Source organism: Erythrolamprus reginae, chromosome 5 (assembly GCF_031021105.1).
Source record: "Erythrolamprus reginae isolate rEryReg1 chromosome 5, rEryReg1.hap1, whole genome shotgun sequence".
NCBI lineage: Eukaryota > Metazoa > Chordata > Lepidosauria > Squamata > Dipsadidae > Erythrolamprus > Erythrolamprus reginae.
The window spans coordinates 66932091-66956540 of record NC_091954.1 but is presented as its reverse complement, the minus strand read 5'-3'; the positions used below and the strand labels follow the sequence as shown (position 1 = coordinate 66956540).

Genomic DNA, 24450 nt, shown 5'->3' with positions numbered 1-24450 from the left:
TGTATGCACACGCTCTTTCAGCAATTGAGGAAAAAAGGTTTGCCATCACTGACATTATTATTATTATTATTATTATTATTATTATTATTATTATTATTATTTATTAGATTTGTATGCCGCCCCTCTCCATAGACTCGGGGCGGCTCACAACAATAGGACAATTCAAGACAAATCTAATAATTTAAAAACATTAAAAAAACCCATTATTAAAGCAGACATACACACAGACATACCATACATGAATTGTATACGCCTGGGGGAGGTGTCTCAATTCCCCCATGCCTGACGGCAGAGGTGGATTTTAAGGAGTTTACGAAAGGCAAGGAGGGTGGGGGCAGTTCTAATCTCAGGGGGGGGTGCTGGTTCCAGAGGGTCAGGGCTGCCACAGAGAAGGCTCTTCCCCTGGGACCCGCCAAACAATATTATTTAGTCGATGGGACCCAGAGAAGGCCAACTTTGTGGAACCTAATCGGTCGCTGGGATTCGTGCGGCAGAAGGTGGTCCCAGAGATAATCTGGTCCGATGCCATGAAGGGCTTTATAGGTCATAACCAACACTTTGAATTGTGACCGGAAATTGATCGGCAACCAATGCAGACTGTGGAGTGTTGGTGTGACATGGGCATACCTTGGGAAGCCCATGATTGCTCTCGCAGCTACATTCTGCACGATCTGAAGTTTCTGAACACTTTTCAAAGGTCGCCCCATGTAGAGAACATTACAGTAGTCGAATCTCGAGATGATGAGGGCATGAGTGACTGTGAGCAGTGAGTCCCGGTCCAGATAGGGCTGCAACTATGGCTTCTTGTGTGTTCAAAAAAAACTCTTACTGTGGAGAAGATTCTCAAATCTCAGGGTTGAACTACCACAATAAAGCCAACCAGAACCAGTATTTTATATAACTACTCCTCAATGGGTAAAAGAGTACAAATAAAAAGAATCCCATGGTATTAGAGCAGGGGTCCCCAACCTTGGCCACTTTAAGACTTGTGGACTTCAACTCCCAGGCTGAAGAAGTCTGGGAGTTGAAGTCCACAAGTCTTAAAGTGGCCAAGGTTGGGGACCCCTGTATTAGAGAATGACTCAGAAATGGCATCTTCTTTTGGCCCAAGTTGCTTCCATTCCAGGTCTGTCAAACTGGCAGCCTGCAGGCTGGATGCGCAGGCCACACCCACCCGAACAGAGACAAAAAACATCATACATTACCTGACATGATCAAATTTGACATCTGTGTTGCCAGACTGTTTGAAGGCAATGTTGATGGTCTTTGACTGTAATAAAGGTCACGCATGTAGTATTTACAGTTTCTGCTATTAAATGTAACTTAGTTACATAGGAAAAGCATGCATCACATTAAAATCCTGGCATCAACCCATACATGCAGTGAGTTACATTGTCAAAGAACACAGTGAAATGTAGCAAACAAGCAGCAGCCCCACACTAATGCCATCAGAGCAGGCAGACAAGTGGTGGTGGGAGGCAGAGGAAAACTTGGCAAAGAGTGGAGGGGAGAAGTATCCTGGCAAGTAGACCACTTATAGGCCCCCCCCAATCCCTGGCAAGGGGTCAAAAGAATGAGAACATAGAAAACGGTGTGAAGAATAATGAAATGTTGAATAATGACTAACTTGGAAGTAGATCTACCAAACAGGAATGCATTTGCTGAAGACTGAGTATCTTTTTATTTGTACAGTCAGGCACTAGATGGCACCATGAATTTCTATATATTTATATATTTTCTGGGTAACCAAGGTGATTATCACAAAGAACTTTCCCAAAGCAATCCAGGATCCGAATTGCTCTGAACTGACATGCCGTGATTGAACTTTTGACTTATCATCTGTTTCAATCAATTAAACAGTACTCCTATCAGCATCTGCTGTTGCAGTCATTAGAGATGTAGTTGCATATTGTAGCTTTATGTCTTTGTTGGGGTTAGGTGGACGGGGCTGCTGAGTTTAAGCCTCCACCAGAATCCTGAAATTATGCCAGGTATAACATGTGTTTCAACCGCCCGTAATTACAGGGTAACTAGTCCAGGAAGACACACACCACACAATAAAAGGAAAACCCAAAAGTTTTTATAAACAGAAAAACAGAAACAGCTCAAAGGGATTTTCTGGTACTGTATACACAAGGCACAGGTTAAATGCAGTGTAATTGCTCACCCAATAACTGGGAAATTGAGTCCAATTCTAAAGTCCAGAGAGTCCACACACAATCTTGAACAGCACAAAAACCACGATCTTGAATCAGATAAACTGCCATGAGGCTAAAACACCAGGCTGCACTTTTATCTGTAGCACTAATTACAGCAGCCCTGCCCAACCACAGGTGGCCTCATTTTCTCTTGTAATAATCCTTCAGCTGTTGTCTCCTATGCATCACTCTAGGCATGAGTGGATGTGTCATTAATTCTTGTTCAGAATCCAGGGATGATACAGATGACTGATCTCCTCCTGGGCTGTCTGCCAAACTCCCCTCTTCCCTGTCACTCTCGCTTCCTTCATCAGAGGAGACTTCATCGGCAGATTCCATTGGAAGCAAAACAGGCCTGCGGTATGTGGATGTTTCCCACACATCCACCTGCACATTCCTTGGGGCAGGAGCTGGGCCAGAGCTAACCACAACAATGTTATATGTTTAAGGTGACTAGACATCCCGCTTTTGGCAGGACAGTCCTGATTTTTAGCTATTTGTCCTGCGGCGTTTTTAAAAAGTCCTGCTTTTAGTTGAAATCTCCCAACTTAAAACATACAGCTCTGTGGAATAAAATCGGGCTGGAGCAGTGGGGGTGGGGGATATGCAGGAGATGACATATTTCAGGATAGTTATTTATCTGCTCTGATTGTTTTTAAATATTGTATTTTTAGATTGTAATTTTATATTTAATTAGCTTGGCCATTGTACTGTATTGTTATATCTTATGCTGTGAGCCGCCCCAAGTCCTGGAGAAGGGCAGCATACAAATCAAATCAAATCAAATCAAATCATGCATGGGATAGAAAAGGTGGATAGAGAAAAATTATTTTCTCTTTCACACAATACAGTACTGGGACAAGGGGATACTCCCTAAAGCTCATAGGAATTGAGGACAAACCAAGAGAAATATTTCTTCACCCAGAGGGTCGTTGGTTTATGGAATTCACTTCCAGAAGAGGTCGTGACAGCTGTCAACCTTGATAGCTTCAAGGCAGGATTAGACAGAGTCATGGATGCCAAGTGTATCGGTGGTTATTGAAATGGATGTCCATGTGCCGCCTCTATGTTGGTTGACACAGGCAGGATTCCCTTGAGTACCATTTGTTGGGGGTCAGGGGAAAGGGAGGGTCTTGCCTTCTCTTTCTGCTCAAGATCCCCATGGACAATTGGTGGGCCACTGTGTGACACTGAATGCTGGACTCGATGAGCTTGGCCTGATTCAGCATTTATTTATTTATTTTATTTATTGGATTTGTATGCCGCCCCTCTCCGGAGACTCGGGGTGGCTAACAATAGTAATAAAACAATGTACAATAATAATCCAATAAATACTAAAAATGATGAAAAACCCATTAATGGCTCTTCTTATGTTCTTATGTTCTTAAATCAAACAAACATATATACATACATACATAGCCAAAAAAGATGTAGGCAGAACTTCATTAGTTGAGAATATTGTCTTTCCGTGGTGGTAATGGTAGTAGTAGTAGTAGTAATAGTAAATAATAAATCCATTTTTTTCCCTTGCTTCAATGTGTTTTTTTATTTATGCCTAATGCCATCAAGTGGCAAATGGCAACACTGCTATTTATACTCATGCATCAAGGTAGAATATCTCCCATAGAAACAGCATCTCTGAAAACCTGCCGTGAGTATCCAAGTAGAACTGTCCTCACTTTGCCTGAGCTTTTACAAACAGCTAAAGCAAAACAGGTTCTGAGTAAATTATCAGGTTGTGGAGTTGCTGTTCTGTCCTTTGCTATTATCTCCCTTCGCCCCAATCCTAAGGTTGAACTATTACTTCTAGCAGACAATACATTTTCTTTAACATTTTCAAATCTGTTTTGAAGATGATTTTAGGATGGAATGCATAGGATAGTACAAGCCCATTAATGGAAATCAGGGCACAGACATGTTGAGCCCTGGTTTCAGTTCTAGTGGATGGAACAAGGGTCATGGGCAAGCACTGCTTAATATAAATAGTCTTCAATTTTTGGACCATGAGATTAGAATTTCTGTTGCCAGTAGAGTCATCACGTTTGTACAACTGTTTAATAATGATAATTGACTCATAGGGACACTAAGTGAATCTAGCTACCCCCCAGAAGAAAGTATCAAATTGGGATCGTGTGACCAAAGGATGCTGCAACCAATTGTAAATGTCAGCCAGTTGCCAACCACCGCAATTGCAATTGCATGTTTGTCGGGGTAGTATAATGGTTGTAATTGTGAGGACAGGTTGTAAGTAATGTTTTCCAGCCATCCTAACTTTGAACCCTTGTTAAACAGTTAAATTGAGGACTACCTGTAAAATTAATTCACGTTTCAGTCCAGAAGTATGTAGAACAATGTTTTATTGGATAGAATCTAGTTTGTGTGTCAGAATTAAAGCAAAAGTAGCAAACTTTTATTTCTTATGGCACAGTTTCATTGGAATTTTCAGCCAGCAAAACCAAATGAGGTTTCAGCACAGTTAACCAGGTTAAGATGCTCATGATAAGGACTCAATGGCTTCTTTTTGCAAACCACTAGGAAAATCTAGTAGTTTAATCTACAATATTGCATCTCGCATCTCTTTTCAAAATCTTTTAATAGTAGTCATCAGCCTCTTAAAGATCATCCCCTTGCTCCTAGTTCATATTAGTCTTAGACTGTATTGTTTTAATGCTCGTAATTATATGCACAAAATGTTTCTAATGAAAAAATCAGAGTGCAATTCTTTTTTTTTTTTTTTGCATAAAATGGGAATAACGTTGAGTTCACATCTTTATCCGTATCTTTAACCATAACCTTTTTGTAGAATTTTGTAGAATTTGTACTCAAGCAAGGTAAAAGGAGAATTTTCATTGTTTGCTATAGAGCAGGAGTGTCAAACTCAATTGAATTGAGGACTGCATCAGAATTGTTTTTGACCTTGGGGGCTCAGGTGAACATGGTCAGCCTGCCGTGACTCGTATTGGGAATCTGTGGTGGCCTGAATGCTCGGCCAAAGAAAGCGGAGTAGCCCCCCTGAGGTCCATTTTCACTGGCAGAGGTACCAGTTAGTCCTTCACTGTTTCCAGGGCGGCCCAGATCTAAGCACCCCGTGGGCTTACATTTTCATCTTCATTCATAGAGATGAAAAGGTAAGAATAGGCAAGGATTCGTAGTAAGAGAACAAAGCAGCTAAGCCATCCAAGAAACACAAAATAGTCTCTGCAGTGTTTTATTCACATGTAAAGCTTAAGATCTTTTAAATAATGAAGGCGGCTTGTAATTGCTCTATTGTTGCCTGCCATCTCCCCCCACCCTATTTCCTGAGTACAGTGTTCCCTCAATTTTCGCGGGTTCGAACTTCGCGAAGTCTATACCACGGTTTTTCAAAAAATATTAATTAAAAAATACTTAACGGTTTTTTTCCTATACCACGGTTTTTCCCACCCAATCACGTCATATGTCATCGCCAAACTAATAATTTTTGCAAATAAATAACAAAAAAAATAATTATTGTTAATAAATAATTATGTTTATAAATATCAGGATCACTAAGTGTCTTATTCAATGGTGAGTATCAGTAATAATGGTGAGTAAGTGGTTGTTAAGGGAATGGGAAATGGTAATTTAGGAGTTTAAAGTGTTAAGGGAAGGCTTGTGATACCGTCCATAGCCAAAAATGGTGTATTTACTTAGGCATCTCTACTTCGCGGAAATTCGACTTTCGCGGGCGGTCTCGGAACTTATCCCCCGCGGAAATCGAGGGAACACTGTATTGGTCATTGGCACCCATTGTCTGCTATCTTTTTTTGGGAGGGGGGGATTTCTGAGAAACTGAGAAACAATTATAAAAATTAACCCTCGTAGTGATAAGAATGAGAAATAGCCATAGATTTGTTAAGTCCATAAATGGAATTTTATTGTCTGCATAGCAATTAAGTGGATTAGAAATAGTCAGTGTATTTCCATTCCTTTCCCACCTGTTAAACAAAGGTCTTTCCCTTAAATAGTATATTAGGAAAAACCCAGAATAAATTTTTTTAGGTTTTATATTTCATTAAAAAAATCATGCTGGACATGGAGCTGGGCTAAAAGGGGGCTGTTTGCCCCTGCAACCAATCTGAGGTAAGGCTGGTGTAGGCAGACGCCTACTGGGCAAATGAGTCCAAGAGAACTAACGCTACCTCTGCAGTCGTCGCTGAGCCTGCTTCAATAAGGTGTCAAAGTCAAGAGAATCATATTTATTCCTCAGATGGGCAGGTTGATAATCACCTTGCCTGGAATCTGAAACCACAAGAACAATAATTCATCAGAATTAACAGCCAGATATGCACATTGGAAATGTTAGTTCCTTGCTCCACACAGACCTTAATTCGTAATGATTGGGTTTGCCCATCATGTTGGGTCATTTTGTGGCCTGGTTTTTATTTAATGAGCTATATGAAGCCATAAAAGGTATTACAGTGGTACCTCGGTTCTCGAACGCTTTGGTTCTCGTACATTTCGGATACCGAACAAAATTTTCGGCAAAAATTTGCTTCGGTATCTGAACAAAAATTCAGATACCGAACAGCCACAGAAAATTTTGTTTGTTATCCGAAATGTTACCGCCCGCTTAACAGCCTCCCAGTCTCTATAGTCTAACCTCTCCAAGCTGCAGGAAGGGTGGGGGCGGCTGCAATACCGGCAGCTTCGGGGGGCTCCTTTCCTCAGTGCTTCATCTTGTGCACCAACTTTCTCCTTCCCGGCGGCAGCGGTGGCGACAGCAGCGGCTTCCCTTCGAGGAGCAGCAGAGCCGGGAACATCACGTGATGAAGGGAAGCCGGTGGAGCCATCTCAGCAGTTGCCGCCGCTCTACCGGCTTCCCTTCATAACGTGACGTTCCTGGCGCTGCTGCTCCTCGAAAGGAAGCCGCTGCTGTCACCACCGCTGCCGCCGGGAAGGAGAAAGTTGGTGCACAAGACAAAGCTCTGAGGAAAGGAGCCCCCTGAATCTGGCGGTATTGCAGCCGCCCCCACCCTTCCTGCAGCTTGGAGAGGTTAGACTATAGAGCTCCTCAGATTTTTATCCCATAGGAAATAAAGAAAATAGATTTAATTGGGTCCCAGCGAGTCAACAGGGGCTGGGAACCAATTAAATCCATTTCCATTATTTCCTATGGGATAAATTAATTCGGTACTCGACCAAATCGGTTCTCGACCACACTTCTGGAACGAATTGTGGTCGAGAACCGAGGTACCACTGTAATTTGTAACTCCTGATTTATGGGTCAAAGCAATGTTGACTTATCACAGTATTTAATCCAGTGCACAGATAGGTCTTACAAGACAAAATGCAATGCAGATCAAATGGTATTTAGCTTATAGCTACAACACTTAAGGTCAACCTTTCTATGTTTTCAATTGGGAGCACTTTCCTGGTGTAATTTCAGAGTTTGTTCCAATCCGCTCTCTACATGGGGCTACCTTTGAAGAGTGTTCGGAAACTTCAGATCGTGCAAAATGCAGCTGCGAGAGCAATCATGGGCTTCCCTAGGTATGCCCATGTCAGACCAACACTCCGCAGTCTGCATTGGCTGCCGATCAGTTTCCGGTCACAATTCAAAGTGTTGGTTATGACCTATAAAGCTCTTCATGGCATCGGGCCAGAATATCTCCGAGACCGCCTTCTGCCGCACGAATCTGCGGAGAGGGGTGGCATACAAATTTAATAAATAAATAAATAAATCCCAGTGACCGGTTAAGTCCCACAGAATTGGCCTTCTCCGGGTCCCGTCGACTAAACAATGTCGTCTGCAGGGACCCAGGGGAAGAGCCTTCTCTGTGGCGGCCCTGATGCTCTGGAATCAGCTCCCCCCCGGAGATTACAATTGCCCCCACCCTCCTTGCCTTTCGTAAACTTCTTAAAACCCACCTCTGCCATCAGGCATGGGGGAATTGAGATATCTCCCCCGGGCCTATACAATTTATGCATGGTATGTTTGTGTGTATGTTTCTGATTTTTAATAAGGGTTTTTTAGTGATTTTTAAATTATTAGATTTGTTGCATATTGTTTTATTGTTGTGAGCCGCCCCGAGTCTACGGAGAGGGGCGGCATACAATTCTAATGAATAAATAAATAAATAAATAAATATAAATAAACAAATAAATATAAATAAACAAATAAACAAACAAACACATAAATAAATAAATACATAAATAAACAAACAAACAAATAAACAAACAAATAAATAAATAAAATAAGTACATAAATAAGTAAATAAATAAAATCTTCTGCACAAAAATGTATCATTTGGGTGCTCAACATTTCAGCTCATCCGTCTCCACCAGGGACTCACCTAAGTCAACATAGCTTCTTTTACAGAACTGCCGGCGTCCTCCAAAGCCCAGATCAAAGGGCTGCTCATCAGGACGAAGCAATGCATGGCCACCTTCTATAGCAGCATAGGCATCTTCAGCATATCGATAAGTCACAAAGCCAAAGTTATCCCTACCAAGCAGGACAGTTATGCATTAAGAGACTCTGCAGTCATGGTATACATAATGCAGAATAAGCAGGGAAGAAAAGAGAAGGATTGCTTCTTTTTCTGAATACCCCCATTCCTTTACCTCCCTTCTTCCATTAACTCGGTAGTCCCCAGTAGGCTGACACTTGCCCAAAGGAAAGCCAGAGCTACCTCTTACCCATGCTCCCGGAAGTGCAGTGTGCAGTCTTCAATGTCCCCGAAAACAGAGAAACGATGTCGCAACTCTGATCGTGTCATCCTGTTGTGGATCTTACCAATGAAGACGACACGGCGTTCCTCCTAGGCAGACAATTCAGGGCCATTATTCAGTCACAGCTTTGTTATTTGGACACTTTTCTCTTGCCAGCCAGTTCAACCCAATTTCTTAGTACAGTAGTACCTGTACATACGAGCTGCTCCACATGCGAGTATTCCAAGTTACGAGCCGTGACGCGAGCAAAATTTCTGTTCGACACCCGAGCTCAAATTCGGGATACGAGCCGAGCTTCCACTAGGTGGCGCAAGAATCTCCTTGCTTCCAGTTATCTCGGCGCGAAAAACAAAGTCTAAAGGCATTCGTTCGAGATGCGAGTTGATCGACTTATGAGCTCGGGTCTGGAACGAATTAAACTCGTATGTCGAGGTACCACTGTAAACCATTATCTGAATTAAACCTTCCTAGGTGTGGATCACAATGGAACAGAGGTTATGGTTGAATCTGAATTATTAAAACTGAATTGTAGTTGGATAGTACTATTGGATTTAGCAAGCAATATGGATTCTTCTCTATCTATGTCTGATATATAGAAATGTTTCTGCAAAGCTTTCTATCCTGCAATTATTTTCTAGGGAAGAAAATTCTACATACAATGGACTTTTTTTTAAAAAAAAAGTAATTCTAAAAAAAACCCAGCCCTACATGGGGGTTATATTCTTCCCACAATATTATTGTACAATACATATATACTCACGATTGCACATTCTTTATATTTGTTTTTCTGCCTTTGGTAATGATCATAGGAACTGCTGGAATTGTAGCTTTAAAAAAAAACAGAGCACCAGAAATACAAAATTACAGTTTTATTCGGTATTCCTTAATAACCCTTCCTATCCTATGGAAAAATAAAATGGCGGTAAACAGAAAAGAACATCTTGATTCTTTGCTTAGGAAATGCAAGCAAGGTAGAATATCTCCATTTGGTCTTTGAACACAAATAAGACAAACACGGGCCCTAGGTAACTTGCAAGAAAGAGTCTGAGCAATGATTCTAAGTATCTACCGTATTTTTCGCTCCATAAGACGCAGTTTTTTTCCTCCCAAAGTAGGATGAAAAATCAGCCACGTCTTATGGAGCGAAGATGCAGGCAGGGGGGGGGGAGGCGCTGGAGCAGAGGGGGGGGGCGGCGATATACTCATCTGGAGACCGCCGCCTCTGTCGCCACCTCTCCTCTTCCCAACCCCGAAGAGAGCCGCGCCTTTCGGCCTCCGGAAGTGCTGGGCCGGGGGACGCCTCCACCCCGCAGGTTTAGGAGGCGGAGCGGCACCGGAGGAGCGTTGGCGGTTCCGAGCCTTTGGGAAGGCTACGGGAATCGCTTCAGGAGGCGGGGAGGTCTCGAAGACCCAAAACCCAGCCAGTCGCTCGCAGCCGGCCGCCGCCTGTGCAAAGTTTGGCTGCGAACTCGGCTGGCTAGCTGCTGCCTGGCCCCCTCCCTCCCGGAGGAGGGTCTCCCTTCTCACCACCAGCGGCGCTCCCCCCGCCAGCCAGCCAGCCAAGCCCCGCGCCCGCCGGAGCCGGCTCTTCGCTCTCCCCCTGCCGCCCGCCGCATTTGCAGGAGGTGGGGAGGGTCGGGCGGCCCCCCAAGGCCAGGAGGGACGCCGCTGTCCCCCCTTCCCTCTCTCCGCCCGCCGCTGCGCCTCCTGCTGAGCCCCCTCGGCCCCGCGCGGCGCCTGTCAGAGGAAGCTGCCCTGTCCCGGCCAGGATCCGGGGGCGAGGTCGTCGGGGTTTGAGGGGCCCTAAACCGCCCACAGCAGAAAAACAGAAAAAATAAGGGAGAAAGAAAGAGAGAGAAAGGAAGAGGAGAGATAGAAAGGGGGAGAGAGAAAGAGGGAGAGATAGAGAAGGAGAGAGAGAGATACAAAGAGAGTGAGTGAGAGAAGGAGAGATAAGAGAGAAAGAAAGAGGGACAGAGAGAAAGAAAGAGAGGGACAGAGAGAAAGAAAGAGAGGGACAGAGAGAAAGAAAGAGAGGGACAGAGAGAAAGAAAGAGGGACAGAGAGAAAGAAAGAGAGGGACAGAGAGAAAGAAAGAGAGGGACAGAGAGAAAGAAAGAGAGGGACAGAGAGAAAGAAAGAGGGACAGAGAGAAAGAAAGAGAGGGACAGAGAGAAAGAGAGGGACAGAGAGAAAGAAAGAAAGAAAGAGAAGAACAGAGAGAAAGAAAGAGAGGGTCAGAGAAAGGGAGAGGAGAGATAGAAAGGGGGGAGAGAAAGAGGGAGAGATAGAGAAGGAGAGAAAGAGAGAGATACAAAGAGAGTGAGTGAGAGAAGGAGAGATAAGAGAGAGAAAGAAAGAGGGACAGAGAGAAAGAAAGAGGGACAGAGAGAAAGAAAGAGAGGGACAGAGAGAAAGAAAGAGAGGGACAGAGAGAAAGAAAAAGAGGGACAGAGAGAAAGAAAGAGGGAGACAGAGAGAAAGAAAGAGAGGGACAGAGAGAAAGAAAGAGAGGGACAGAGAGAAAGAAAGAGGGACAGAGAGAAAGAAAGAGAGGGACAGAGAGAAAGAAAGAGAGGGACAGAGAAAGGGAGAGAGAGAAAGAGAAAGAAAGGTAGAGAGAAAGAGGGAGAGATAGAAAGAAAGAGAGAGGGGGGCTTGTTTGTATATTTTCCCAATTCCCCTAGGGCAGTGTTATTGTAATAAATATTTTAGCCTACTTTTTGGCTCAAAATATTTTTTTTCTATTTTCCTCCTCTAAAAACTAGGTGCGTCTTATCAGCAGGTGCGTCTTATAGAGCGAAAAATACGATAAGTGAAAAAATGATACTACAAGAATTGCTTGCAGAGAAAAGAAATTGCAGATTTTCCTATTGCGTGTATTTGAGATTAAACACAGTATTCTGGGTTCTTTGAGGGGTAAAATGAAAAGAAATAAATATCATCACAAAAACCCTCAATGTTTAAAAACAACATTACTTTGCTTTAGATAGAATTTTATATAATGTTCCTGGGGTTATATTTTGCCAAATATTTCAAGCAGAAGAGACAAAGTTTATGTTTCCAGACATTGCTGTACAGTGATCCCCCGCTCGTTGCGAGGGTTCCGTTCCAGGACCCCCCGCAACGAGCGGGTTTTCGCGAAGTAGCGCTGCGGAAGTTAAAAACACCATCTGCACATGCGCAGATGGTGTTTTTAACTTCCGCAGCGCTAGCGAGGAGCCGAAGATTGGGGGCGGCGCGGCTGTTTTAAAACGTCGCCGCCGACATGGGGGGCTCGCTAGCACCCCCCCGAACCCCGAACCCGGGTTTGGGGGGGTGCTAGCAAGCCCCCCATGTCAGCGGCGACGTTTTAAAACACCCGCGCGGCTTTCCAATGAGTCCCGAAGACAAACGCGGAAGTTTGACGTTTGTCTTCGGGACTCATTGGAAAGCTCCGATCGTTTTAAAGCAGGCGCGCCGTTCTCCGCTGACTCCTGGCGAACTTCCCGGGCGAAGGGTGAAGGGCGGGCGAGCGGGTGCTGGGGGGGGCTTCGCCCTCCCGCCAGCAAGAGGGGGAAGACCCAGGGAAGCCGCCCAGCAGCTGATCTGCCCGGCGCCATCTACGCATGCGTGCCCATAGAAAAAAGGGCACGCATGCGCAGATGGTGTTTTGACTTCCGGGTTCAAAAATCGCAAATTACCCTGTTCGCAATGGTCGGGGACGCAATAACCGGGGGATCACTGTACTACCAGCATTAATTAGCATGGCAAATGCTAAGAATTGCAGTTTTTCTTCATCATATGAAAAGCCAAATTTTATCCAGGCAAACTTTGAAACCTTATAAACCAAGGGGGGAAAATACCCAAAAAAAGTCCCAAAAGAGAAGAAAATCTAAGTTGTTTGTAATGTGCCCTGATTTTTTTCCTGACAATACTTCAACTTGTAATTATAATGTACTATAGATTCTGGACCTATCTGTTTGACTCACTGCAAATCATCTCATCCTCAAATAATAATTTGGGTTTGGATTTGGAGGTAAAGGGTTATAAAATAACAAGAGCGTTCCAAAAACCGAAACATTTCAATGCCTCAAAAAACTAGGAATCAAGGAGAGAAAGAACAATACTATTTTCTCACCTTTTCCTGCAACTATTCTTTCTATGCGGAGAAGGGGACCTGGAAGATGATCTTGATCTGTAAGAGGAATTGGAGGGAGACCGGGACCTGCCCCTTGAATTGCTCCAATTAGCAGAAGAGGAGCTGGAATTCCGTGAACGACATCTAGGAGAAAAAGGAGACACGGATATAATTATAATAATAATAATAATAATAATAATTTATTGGATTTGTATGCCGCCCCTCTCCGTAGACTCGGGGCAGCTAACAACAATGATAAAAACAACATGTGACAATCTAATAATAAAACAACTAAAAACCCTTATTATAAAACCAAACATACACATAGGCATACCATGCATAACTTGTAATGGCCTAGGGGGAAGGAAAATCTCAACTCCCCCATGCCTGGCGGTATAAATGAGTCTTGAGTAGTTTACGAAAGACAGGGAGGGTGGGGGCAATTCTAATCTCCGGGGGGAGTTGGTTCCACAGGGCCGGGGCCGCCACAGAGAAGGCTCTTCCCCTTGGGCCTGCCAAATGACATTGTTTCATCGACGGGACCCGGAGAAGGGCAACTCTGTGGGACCTTATCGGTCGCTGGGATTCTTGCGGTAGCAGGCGGTTCCAGAGGTAGTCTGGTCCAAAGCCATGTAGGGCTTTAAAGGTCATGACCAACACTTTGAATTGTGACCGGAAACTGATTGGCAGCCAATGCAGGCCACGGAGTGTTGTAGAAACGTGGGCGAATCTTGGAAGCCCCACGATGGCTCTCGCTGCTGCGTTCTGCACGATCTGAAGTTTCCGAACACTTTTCAAAGGTAGCCCCATGTAGAGAGCGTTGCAGTAATCGAACCTCGAGGTGATGAGGGCATGAGCGACTGTGAGCAGTGACTCCCTGTCCAAATAGGGCCGCAACTGGTGCACCAGGCGAACCTGGGCAAACGCCCTCCTCGCCACAGGATATGACCTCGTATGAGATAGGTAGGTACATAGGTTTGTCTGTTTACTGGCTGCCTTCTCCAAGTGGACTCAGGGCGGCTTACAAGAATAAAAAGCACAATAATAAAAATACAATTATATAAATATAAAACCCCCGATAGTAAACATTCACACTTCATGCATTCATAGCTACTGGCCAGAACAGTGTATATTTCTCAACAGCCCCAGGCCTGCCGACCGAGCTGTGTTTTTAGGGCCTTTTGAAAGGCCATGTGGGGGGGGGGGGAAATGAATCTCCGGGAGATCACTATTGAGTACAGTGATGGTGAACCTTTTTTAACCTCGGGTGCCGAAAAAGTGTGGGCGTGCGCTATTGTGCATGCCTGAGTGCCCGCACCCATAATTCAATGCCTTGGGAGGGAGAAAACAGCTTCCCCCTGCCCCCAGGAGGCCTGTTTCCCAACTTCTGATGGGCCCAGCAGGCTCATGTTTTCCCTTCCCCAGGCTCCAAAGTCTTCCCTGGAGCTGAGAGAGGGTAAAAACTCTCTCCCCTGTGCCCCTGGAGACTCTCTGGAAGCCAAAAATGCCCTCCCAGAGCATCTGTGCGAGCCAAAAATCAGCAGAGCAACACATACATGCACGTTGGAGCTAATCTAGGGCAACAGCTTGCGTGCCAGCGGATATGGCTTCGTGTGCCACCTGTGTAACTTATATGTTTGTTCTTTTTGAAAAGAACTAAAAATTATTAGGTTAGGAAGAACATTCACTTTAGGACAGGTTAAAATGTATGCCAGCATTTGCCGAGAGTGACTGTCTGTCCAAATATTTTTCAAAAATAATTTAAATCTTTTAATCAAGTTCTAAAAAGTAATCATAGCTCAGGAGTTAGGCCCCTGGTTTGTACTCAGAAGATCCCAAGTTCTATTCCAGGAATCTTTAGTTAAAATCCAGAAAGTCTCTTTTATGTACAGAGGCTAAATGCCTGCTTGAATGCAAGACCAATTACAGTTTTACAAGTCCAAATGTTAGAGTTACTCACACCTAAAGTTCACTTGACACGCTTAAGCTTATGCCAGAGCCAAGGAGTGATTTATGAGTCAATAAAGGCAGAATTCCACGCTCACATCCGCACAGACTTTTCCTGCTTGAGTGTCTCAGGGTTCACAGAAATCCAAACCACGCTGCACAATCTTCTTTCTTCCTGAAATGCCAACGATAAACACCCATGCCCAGCACTCCAACCCTCCCTTTTTTATCAGGATTTCAGCCACATAATTAACCTCTGAACACTCCATTATCTGTTTTTATGCCTGCGCAGCTGTTCCTGCTTTTCCAAGATCCTGCGCACGCGGGGATTCAAGATAGGGTTATTCATGATGTCCTCCCCTTCTGAGTCCGAGGACCCTCTAGTTGAGGGGGTAGCTGGGGGGCTGGCTGCACCCATTCCCCTGTCTGTCTCTTCCCTCTCATTGCCTTCCTCTGCCTGCGATTCGTCGGCTTCACTGTCTAAGACATCTTGTTGCAACCAGACTGGCCTTCCAAAAACAGATGATTCCCACTGTTCCACATCAAAATCCCCAGCTACAGGAGCTGGCCTGGAGCCACCACAATACCTGGGGGATCTGGTTCTGTGGACCAGAACCACCCTGGAAAGTTGATGAAGAAATGGGACGCCATTGATGACTTGGGAGTAGTTGCAAACATCCCCCCACCCCCACCCCAGGAAGCTGACATAGAGGCCATGACTGACTGCACTGGAAATCGACTCTTGCAGTCATACAAGCTGCGGCGACCACAGACGAGCTGAGTGTTTATTGTGGAAGATTGTATGCCATCTGGGCACAATCAAGAAATTGTGCTGGAGAGTGGAAACTTGAACTGGTAAGCTGCATTGCCGGAAGAAGCTTTTGTAAATTTTGAAAATTTTAACAAGGAACGAAAAGATTAAAAACTGACTAAACTACTATCTAGCACATTGAAAAGCATAGACAAACTAATACAGTGATCCCCCGGTTATTGCGTCCCCGACCATTGCGAATGGGCTACATCGCGATTTTTCAACCCGGAAGTAAAAACACCATCTGCGCATGTGCGCCCTTTTTTCCTATGGCCACACATGCGTAGATGGTGTTCCCCGCCGGGCAGATCAGCTGCTGGGCGGCTTCCCTGGGTCTTTCCCCTCTTGCTGGCGGGAGGGCGAGAAGCCCCCCCAGCACCCGCTTGCCCTCCGTTCGCCCGCCCTTCGCCCGGCCACCCGCCATTTGCTCGCTGCTCGCCCGGCCACCCGGGTTCGTTTGGCTTCGGGACTCAGTTGGGAAGCGGCACGGGTGTTTTAAAAGGTCTCCGCCGGCATGGGGGGCTTCTTAGCACCCCCCCAAACCCGGGTTGGGGGTTCGGGGGGGGTAGGAAGCCCCCCATGCCGGCGGAGACCTTTTAAAACACCCGTGCCGCTTCCCAGCTGAGTCCTCAAGCCAAGCGCAGAAGTTAGCCTTGAATCCCTTTGAATCCCGCCGCTTCTGCTGGATACGGGCGATGGGGGGGCGAGCTGCCACACCCCTGGCTTCTGCACCGCTCGTCCCATCCACCGCCCGTATCCAGCAGAAGCTGCTGGATTCAAAGTGCTGGGGTGGGGGGCTGTCGGGACACCCCCCCCACCCCAGCACTTTGAATCCCGCCGCTTCTGTTGGATACGGGCGATGGGGGGGCGAGCTGCCACAGCCCCTGGCTTCCTCACCGCTCGTCCCACCCACCGCCCGTATCCAGCAGAAGCTGCTGGATTCAAAGTGATTCAGGGAACAGAATGGAGCCTTCCGCGGCGGGGCTGGTAGGAGGGGAGCCGAGGGGATAACCGAGCCCAGCCCCGTGGGATTCGCCTTCCTCCCGCTTGCAGCCGAGTGATCGTGGGCTCCTTCGCAACCTCAGAGAGCTTCCTGGTTTTCGTGAGCTTTCATGCCCAGGAAGCTCTCCGAGGTTGCCAAGGAGCCCAGGATCACTCGGCTGCCGGCGGCAGGAAAACGAATGTCACGGGGCTGGGCTCGTCTCCCCACCTTTAGCAGCCCCGCCGCGGAACGCTCCATTCTGTTCCCTGCCGGCCCGATTGAGCGGCCGGCGGTCTCCATTCAGGGAACAGAATGGAGCCTTCCGCGGCGGGGCTGGTAGGAGGGGAGCCGAGGGGGTAACCGAGCCCAGCCCCGTGGGATTCGCCTTCCTCCCGCTTGCAGCCGAGTGATCGTGGGCTCCTTCGCAACCTCAGAGAGCTTCCTGGTTTTTGTGAGCTTTCATGCCCAGGAAGCTCTCCGAGGTTGCGAAGGAGCCCAGGATCACTCGGCTGCCGGCGGCAGGAAAGCGAATGTCACGGGGCTGGGCGCTAGCTCTCGCCGCTTTCGAGCTGAGTCCTGAAACGAATTCGCTTCAGGACTCATCTCGAAAGCCCGCTAGCGAGGAGCCGAAGATTGGGGGCGGCGCGGCTGTTTTAAAACGTCGCCGCCGGCATGGGGGGCTTGCCAGCACCCCCCGGACCCCCAACCCGTGTTTGGGGGGCTGCTAGGAAGCCCCCCATGCCGGCGGCGACGTTTTAAAACAGCCGCGCCGCCCCCAATCTTCGGCTCCTCGCTAGCGCTGCGGAAGTTAAAAACACCATCTGCACATGCGCAGATGGTGTTTTTACTTCCGCAGCGCTACTTCGCGAAAACCCGCTCGTTGCGGGGGGTCCTGGAACGGAACCCTCGCAACGAGCGGGGGATCACTGTATACAAAAAGCCTAGTAAAGGCCAATTGTCAGAATTTTAAACTTTGAATTGTGGAACATAAAGCCCAGTAGACTATTTTTAAGTAGCTGGGAAAAAAGAAAAGAAAATATTTTGATTTATTTGAGTTGATTTAAAACATTTAAGTATATGGTGAATAAGGAAAAGACTTGTGGGAGTGTGTATATTGATGTATGGATGGAGTTTGTAGATAAAAATAAAAAAAGAGATAAAAACTTTAGTAGCCGGATAGGGGGGGTCAAACTCACGTCGTCACGGCAGCATCACATGACATATTGTGATCCCCCCCCCCCCCCGTTCACTTAACTGGGTATGGGTATGGCCAGCATATGATGCATCTGGCCCAAGGGCCAGGAGTTTGACAGCCCTGTATTGGATGATCTCTAGTTAGTTTAAACCAGGGGTCCCCAACCACCGGGCCGCGGACCAGTACCGGGCCGCGGGGCATGTTGCACCGCTCCGTGGAGTCAGCAGCTGCCAGTCCTCCTGCCGCCGCCCCCTCCCTCCAGTGTTTCATCTTCCGCTGGGAAAGAGGCCTCGGGAGGCAGGTTCTGCCGGCCACAGGGCGATGGACGGGACAGAGGGGCGGGAAGGACCGGGAGGCTCAAGCCTCTTTTGGCTTCTGCCGTGGCACGCCTTTGCATTTTTGGCTGGGGGGGGGGAGGCAGGAGGGCCGGCCTGACCCCCTCCCTCCAGCGCTTCACCTGCCGCCGGGCAAGAGGGTTTGGGAGGCAGGTTCTGCCGGCCACAGGGCGATGGCGGGAAAGGGGCGGGAAGGACCAGCACCCCCATGCTTAATCCTGCCTCCAACCACACCCCTTTCCGCCCCCACCGGGCCATAGAAAAATTGCCTTGCTGAAACTGGTCCCTGGTGGAAAAAACGTTGGGGACCACTGGTTTAAACACTACAGAGCTAAATGAACAAATAGTGTGACTCTTTACAAAAACAGATTATGTTGCAAGAAATAAACACATTGCTAACAGCACTACAAACATATGTGCACCAGCTTTAAGCTATTTTATTCCTAAAGTAGATGAAATACTGTTAAGTGCCACATATGGTCAGGCACTATATTCTATTGCAAATTGGGAAATCAAAGTTTTTAAGTAGAAAGTATGAATTTATTTGATATTTGATATCAGCAAATAAAACCAACAACCTGTGATACATACATACATACATACATACATACATGTATAAAATAAATTCATACTTTCTACTTAAAAACTTTGGTTTCCCAATTTCCAATAGAATATAGTGCCTGACCATATGTGGCACTTACATCTACTTTAGGAATAATATATATATTATTATTACCCACGTTTCGGCCGGCCAGGAAGGACGTCTTCGTGACGTCAAAGCTCTGCTCATGGAATTCCCTATTGGGATTCCCCACCTCCGTTTGAGCCTCCTGACCAGCCGACAGCTCCGCGACTCTTCTGGCAAGGTGACAGCCAGGTGGCGGGGCTTCTCGGCAGCCTCCCGAACCCGAACTTTTGCCGAACCTGAACTTTTGCATCCGGCTGTTTCAAAAGGTGATTGCCGGGCGCCCCTCCCCCAGTGGAGCGCCGTTTTTCCGTTTTTGTTTTTTTTTGCTTGCATGCATTAATTTATTTTACATTGTTTCCTATGGGAAACATTGTTTCGTCTTATGAACTTTTTGCCTTACGAACCTCCTCCCGGAACCAATTAAGGTCGTAAGACGAGGTATTACTGTATATATATCACATGTTTTAAAATTAAGGGAGACTATATATATATATATAGAGAGAGAGAGATGGGGGGGAGATAAGTCAAGACTTTTGTATTTATTTATATACCATTTATAGGAAAAAAATTATAATTCAGAAGGATTAGCAAGTCTGATAAGATTGATCTACAAGCTAACAATACTGGAACTGTTTCCCACTATTTTTTCATGCTGTAATCGAGGTATCACATATTAACTCATCACAAAATGATTCACTTAGTTTGTAACTTAACGTATTGTACTGAACCAGTTGGTAGGGGTTTTTTTTAGAAAGTTTTTTTTAAATTCCCATACAGACATTTTCACATATTTATCATCTCATTTCATTTTTTTTAAAAAATCTTTATAAATATATTCTAGGTTTATCTTATTGCTTTGTTGGTTCAAGGTTGTTGTTTTTTAGCATCCTCCCTTCCTATCTCATACAGCCCTTCCTTCTCTTTTTTTTCGGGGGGGGGGTGTTATTAATTTTATTTTTCTCCACCTTAAAATAAAAACATACATCGATAAAAAAACACAGCATCAATACATATATATACGTGTAAAATATCCTTATCCAATACATAGTTAATAGAGCATCTTAACTTTCTTTCTTCATTTAAACAATCATAACTTCCTCCGTCCAACATTTAAACTAATTAGCAAGATATTTAAATTATAGAAATTATAGAAATAAAAATTACCAGTTCAGTGCCTAACAATATATAAACTGTCATTCATTCCTGAATCATACAGCCAGTGATGGGCTCCTATAAGAATGGTCAGGAACGCAGTTCCGGTAGCAAAATTCGGAGCTCCACCCCAGAGCACCCAATTTGCAATGAAAGATGTTGAAACAAAATTATTATTATTATTATTATTATTATTATTATTAGTATTATTATTATTATTATTAATTAATTAATTAATTAATTAATTACATTTTTATGCCACGACCAGTAGTGGTAGTAAAAATTTTGGTAGCCCATCACTGCATACAGGCATTCCTAAAACAGTACCCAGTTAACAAAAGCTGTAAAGAATTTATGACATCCTTTAAATGCCCTAAGTGGAGTCCACCAGAGCTTCTCCCAAAGGTGCTTTTCAAAAGGCAACTAGACTTTTGAAAAGCACCTTTGGGACAACTATGACCTGGCTGATTGCGAATCTTCATAGACATCCGTCAGAGATCTTATTTGTGCCAACCATTCGCAGTCAACATTTTTTTACATTAATTTTGTTCAAATAGAATCCTTTTCTTGAGCATGGCACTTCATGATTACAAAACAATTATTTCAGCAAAAATGACAACTAATTTTTGAAATACTGAACCTATGTAAGGAGAAAGAGAAAGGATTACTCACCTTCGCCAGTGTTTGGAGGGTGGAGACCGAGAACATGACTGTGACGAAGAAGAGGAGGATGACGATGACGAAGACGATGATGAAGTATCACTGTCACCATCAGAGCTTGAACTGAAGGACCGGCTAGCATGGTTTCGTTGACTTCTCCCCCTTTGGCTTTTCGGACTAACTGACCTCTGTCTGCTCCGGTAACATCTTAAGGAGCGTTTCGAAGTAAGCGGTTTCTGCTGTATCTCCTCAAGTTGCTGTAATGTCGATTCTCCTGAATCTTGGCAAGGGGATGCAGCTGGTGACAGCAGCACAGAGCATGGATCATCACTGCTCTTAGTCATGGACTTTGGAATAGTAGTCCGGTGGTCCAATGCCTCTTTGCATGGATCTATAAGACTGGTTTCCAACAATGTTGAATTTAGGGTAGTCGGTTTCAAGTCAGACGTAACAGTCCTGGAATCTTTGGTTTGGCCCTTATTGGAATTAACACGGTTGGTAACTTCTCTAGGATTCTCGCAAATAAGAACTACGGGCTTCAGTCTAACAGGAGCAGGGGGATTCTTTATATCAGCAGATGTCTGACCTAGTACTTGCCTTGCTAAGGTCTTAATAGGTTTTATGGTGATATCCAAGTTCTGTTTGACATTCCATCTGGCACCTCCCTTTGGCTGTGCAACAGTTAGTTGACAATAGTCGTGCTCACCGGAGCCTACGTGGACAGGGGTTACGGTTTTCCAGTGGGACTTGTTTAGGGATTTCAAAAGCTTGGTATCTTTTGGGGATCCATCCTGTCCAAGCAATGAGACAGGTACCAAAGGTTTCCACAGCTGGTGGGGTGGAGTGGCTGGCGGAGTCAAACCTGCATAAAAATAGACAGAAGAAGGAAATGGAGCATCAACTAAAACACAAAACCAGGAGCTGAGCAGATTAAGTAATTATTTCCACTAGAACTGCTTTAGAAAAGACTCAGGCCATTCCCAGAAAACCATCCCCCTCTACCATGGAAAGCAGTATAAAAGTACTTAAAGTAATTTCTATGCCTGCGTAGCACTCTCCATACCCATATGAATACCCACATTTTATATCTTCATCTTATCTCCCTCCACAGTCACAACAGAAGAGGCTTTCTATGGATGCTTTTCAAAGTAAGTCCCATTGTGTACTTCAGCAACTGCTCAGTGGGATATCTTACAACTACAAGCAGGTGCTTAAGAGGGAGTATGTTGTGTCAAAGAAAGTGTCAAACATCACAAAAAAGCTTTGTCAAAAAGACTAAATCCTTGGAAAGAGATTTCTTGGGTTTTTTTAACTTCAGAAATATTCTGAACTCCACAAAGGAATTTTACCTGCAACATTAACAAGCTCTGGTGCATGAAGCCAATCCATCATTTTCTTTTCCAATTGTATCTCAGGCCTAAAAGAGAGAGAGAAAAAGTTCCACTACAGACCTCTCAACTATGTTTTTCATAGTTCCCTAGCCCAGTGTTTCCCAATCTTGGCAACTTGAAGATATTTGGACTTCAACTCCCAGAATTCCCCAGCCAGCGAATGCTGGCTGGGGAATTCTGGGAGTTGAAGTCCAAATATCTTCAAGTTGCCAAGGTTGGGAAACACTGCCCTAGCCTAGCATATACTGTATAGCACTGGACCAGGATATCTGCGAGACTGTCTTCTGCCGCACGAATCCCAGCGGCCGGTTAGGTCCCACAGAGTTGGTCTTCTCCAGGTCCCGTCGACTAAACAATGTCGTCTGGCGGGACCCAGGGGAAGAGCCTTCTCTGTGGTGGCTCCGATCCTCTGGAATCAACTCCCCCCAGAGATTAGGGCTGCCCCCACCCACCTTGCCTTTCTAAAACTCCTTAAAACCCACCTCTGTCGTCAGGCTTGGGGGAACTGAGACATCCCCCCCTTGCCTATGTAACTTTGTGCATATGACTGTGTATGTATTTTATCTATTGGAGTTTTTTTTGCTTTTTGTTTTGTAATGTAAAACTGTTACTTTAGATTTTAATTATTAGATTTGTTACCATGTATTGTTTTTATCACTGTTGTGAGCCGCCCGAGTCTACAGAGAGGGGCGGCATACAAATCTAATAAATGATAATAATAATAATAATAATAATAATAATAATAATAATAACAACAACAATAACAATAATAATAATAAAGCACCAAAAGCAAAGAGTGCTAGTGCTTCTTAACGGCGTAAGAGAACGTTTAAGTCAAGATGCTCTTGCTTTGACTAACCTGTTTTTTCTCTGTTTCCTAATACAATATTACAAGTAGTCCATGAATTACAACCGTTCATTTAGGTACTATTTGAAGTTACAAAAAGCTTTTTAAAAAGTGACTTACAACAGGTCCTTTCACGTACAACCACCTATAGCATCCCCATAGTCACGTGATCAAAATTTGGGGGCTTGAAAAGCAACATACATGGACAATCAATAAAGGAGAATAGGTCAGAGTTGAAATGAGGCGTCCTGGGTGCTCTTTTACAGACGTTACCTTACCCAACTAGGTAGCATCAGTGCTAGTAAGGAGTGGGGATTGCTGTAAGTTTATATTCTAGTCTAGGGGCTTGCCCTGTCCAGGTGCGTGGCCTTAGAAGTTCTTTGGTTGGTCTGTTTATTGTTGGCTCCTTTGGCAAGTCCTTGATTGAGATCTTGTTTCTTTTTACCGTGTTTCCCCGATAGTAAGACCCCCCCGATTGTAAGACATATGGGGGGTTTCAGGGGGGTCGGCTAATTTAAGCCATACCCCGAAAGTAAGACATATGTCTTACTTTCGGGGAAACACGGTAGCTTGTTAAGGTTAGCATTCCTGTTACCTTGCTGATGTACTTCTAGCGCTCGCGTTGCAGCCAGCTTACTCCTGCACGCGTTCGCCATGATATGCCGTTATTCTCTAAGAGACTACATTTCCCAGCACTCTCCGCGCGGCCCGCCTCCGTTTCCGTTGTCGAAAGAAGGGAGATCCGAAGAAGCGAAGCGGCCGGGGAGGTGATCGCGCTCGAGCGCTCGGTGTCATACGCTGCTCTCCGTGGCGGGGTGGTCGATGCCGGTGGCGGCCGCGGCGCTAGTCTTGGGGAGCGATACTGCCGAGGCGCAGCTCGCTGACGGGGCTGGCAGTGGGGCTCTTTGCCGTCTACGTGGCACACCCGGCCCTTCTGTACTTCTCCCCGCCGGGCAAGAGGCAAAGGCGGCGGCAGGAGTAGCGGAGGCGAGGCGGAGAAGAAAGAAGCGGCGGGGTCCAGCCGGCTAGGGCTGGACCCCGCCGCTTCTTTCTTCTCCGCCTCGCCTCCGCTACTCCCGCCGCCGCCTTTGCCTCTTGCCCGGCGGGGAGAAGTACAGAAGGGCCGGGTGTGCCACGTAGACGGCAAAGAGCCCCACTGCCAGCCCCGTCAGCGAGCTGCGCCTCGGCAGCATCGCTCCCCAAGACTAGCGCCGCGGCCGCCACCGGCATCGACCACCCCGCCACGGAGAGCGGAGAAGGCGAGGCGGAGGCGAGGCGGAGAAGAAAGAAGCGGCGGATAGCTGGCGAGGCGCCGGCTAGAGGGCTGGACCCCGCCGCTTCTTTCTTCTCCGCCTCGCCTCCGCTACTCCCGCCGCCGCCTTTGCTCTCCCCGCTGGGCGAGCAGGCCGAGGCGCTGGAACTGGGGCTGCC

At 45.9% G+C, this 24450-nt stretch overlaps 1 protein-coding gene across 1 annotated transcript in view; it reads right to left on the bottom strand.

Annotated features, from left to right (window-relative positions):
• Positions 1 to 6067: 6067 nt before the first annotated feature.
• The window catches only part of PPRC1 (PPARG related coactivator 1), a 43511-nt gene continuing 25128 nt past the window's right edge, over positions 6068 to 24450 (bottom strand). Inside the window, exons 8-14 of the mRNA XM_070752884.1 lie at positions 22131 to 22198; positions 20794 to 21643; positions 13012 to 13155; positions 9652 to 9718; positions 8859 to 8980; positions 8513 to 8664; positions 6068 to 6458 (exon numbers count right to left, since the gene is read on the bottom strand). Of these exons, the coding sequence (XP_070608985.1) occupies positions 6355 to 6458; positions 8513 to 8664; positions 8859 to 8980; positions 9652 to 9718; positions 13012 to 13155; positions 20794 to 21643; positions 22131 to 22198 (1507 nt within the window). The 3' untranslated portion in view covers positions 6068 to 6354. The remainder of the gene's footprint in view (positions 6459 to 8512; positions 8665 to 8858; positions 8981 to 9651; positions 9719 to 13011; positions 13156 to 20793; positions 21644 to 22130; positions 22199 to 24450) is intronic.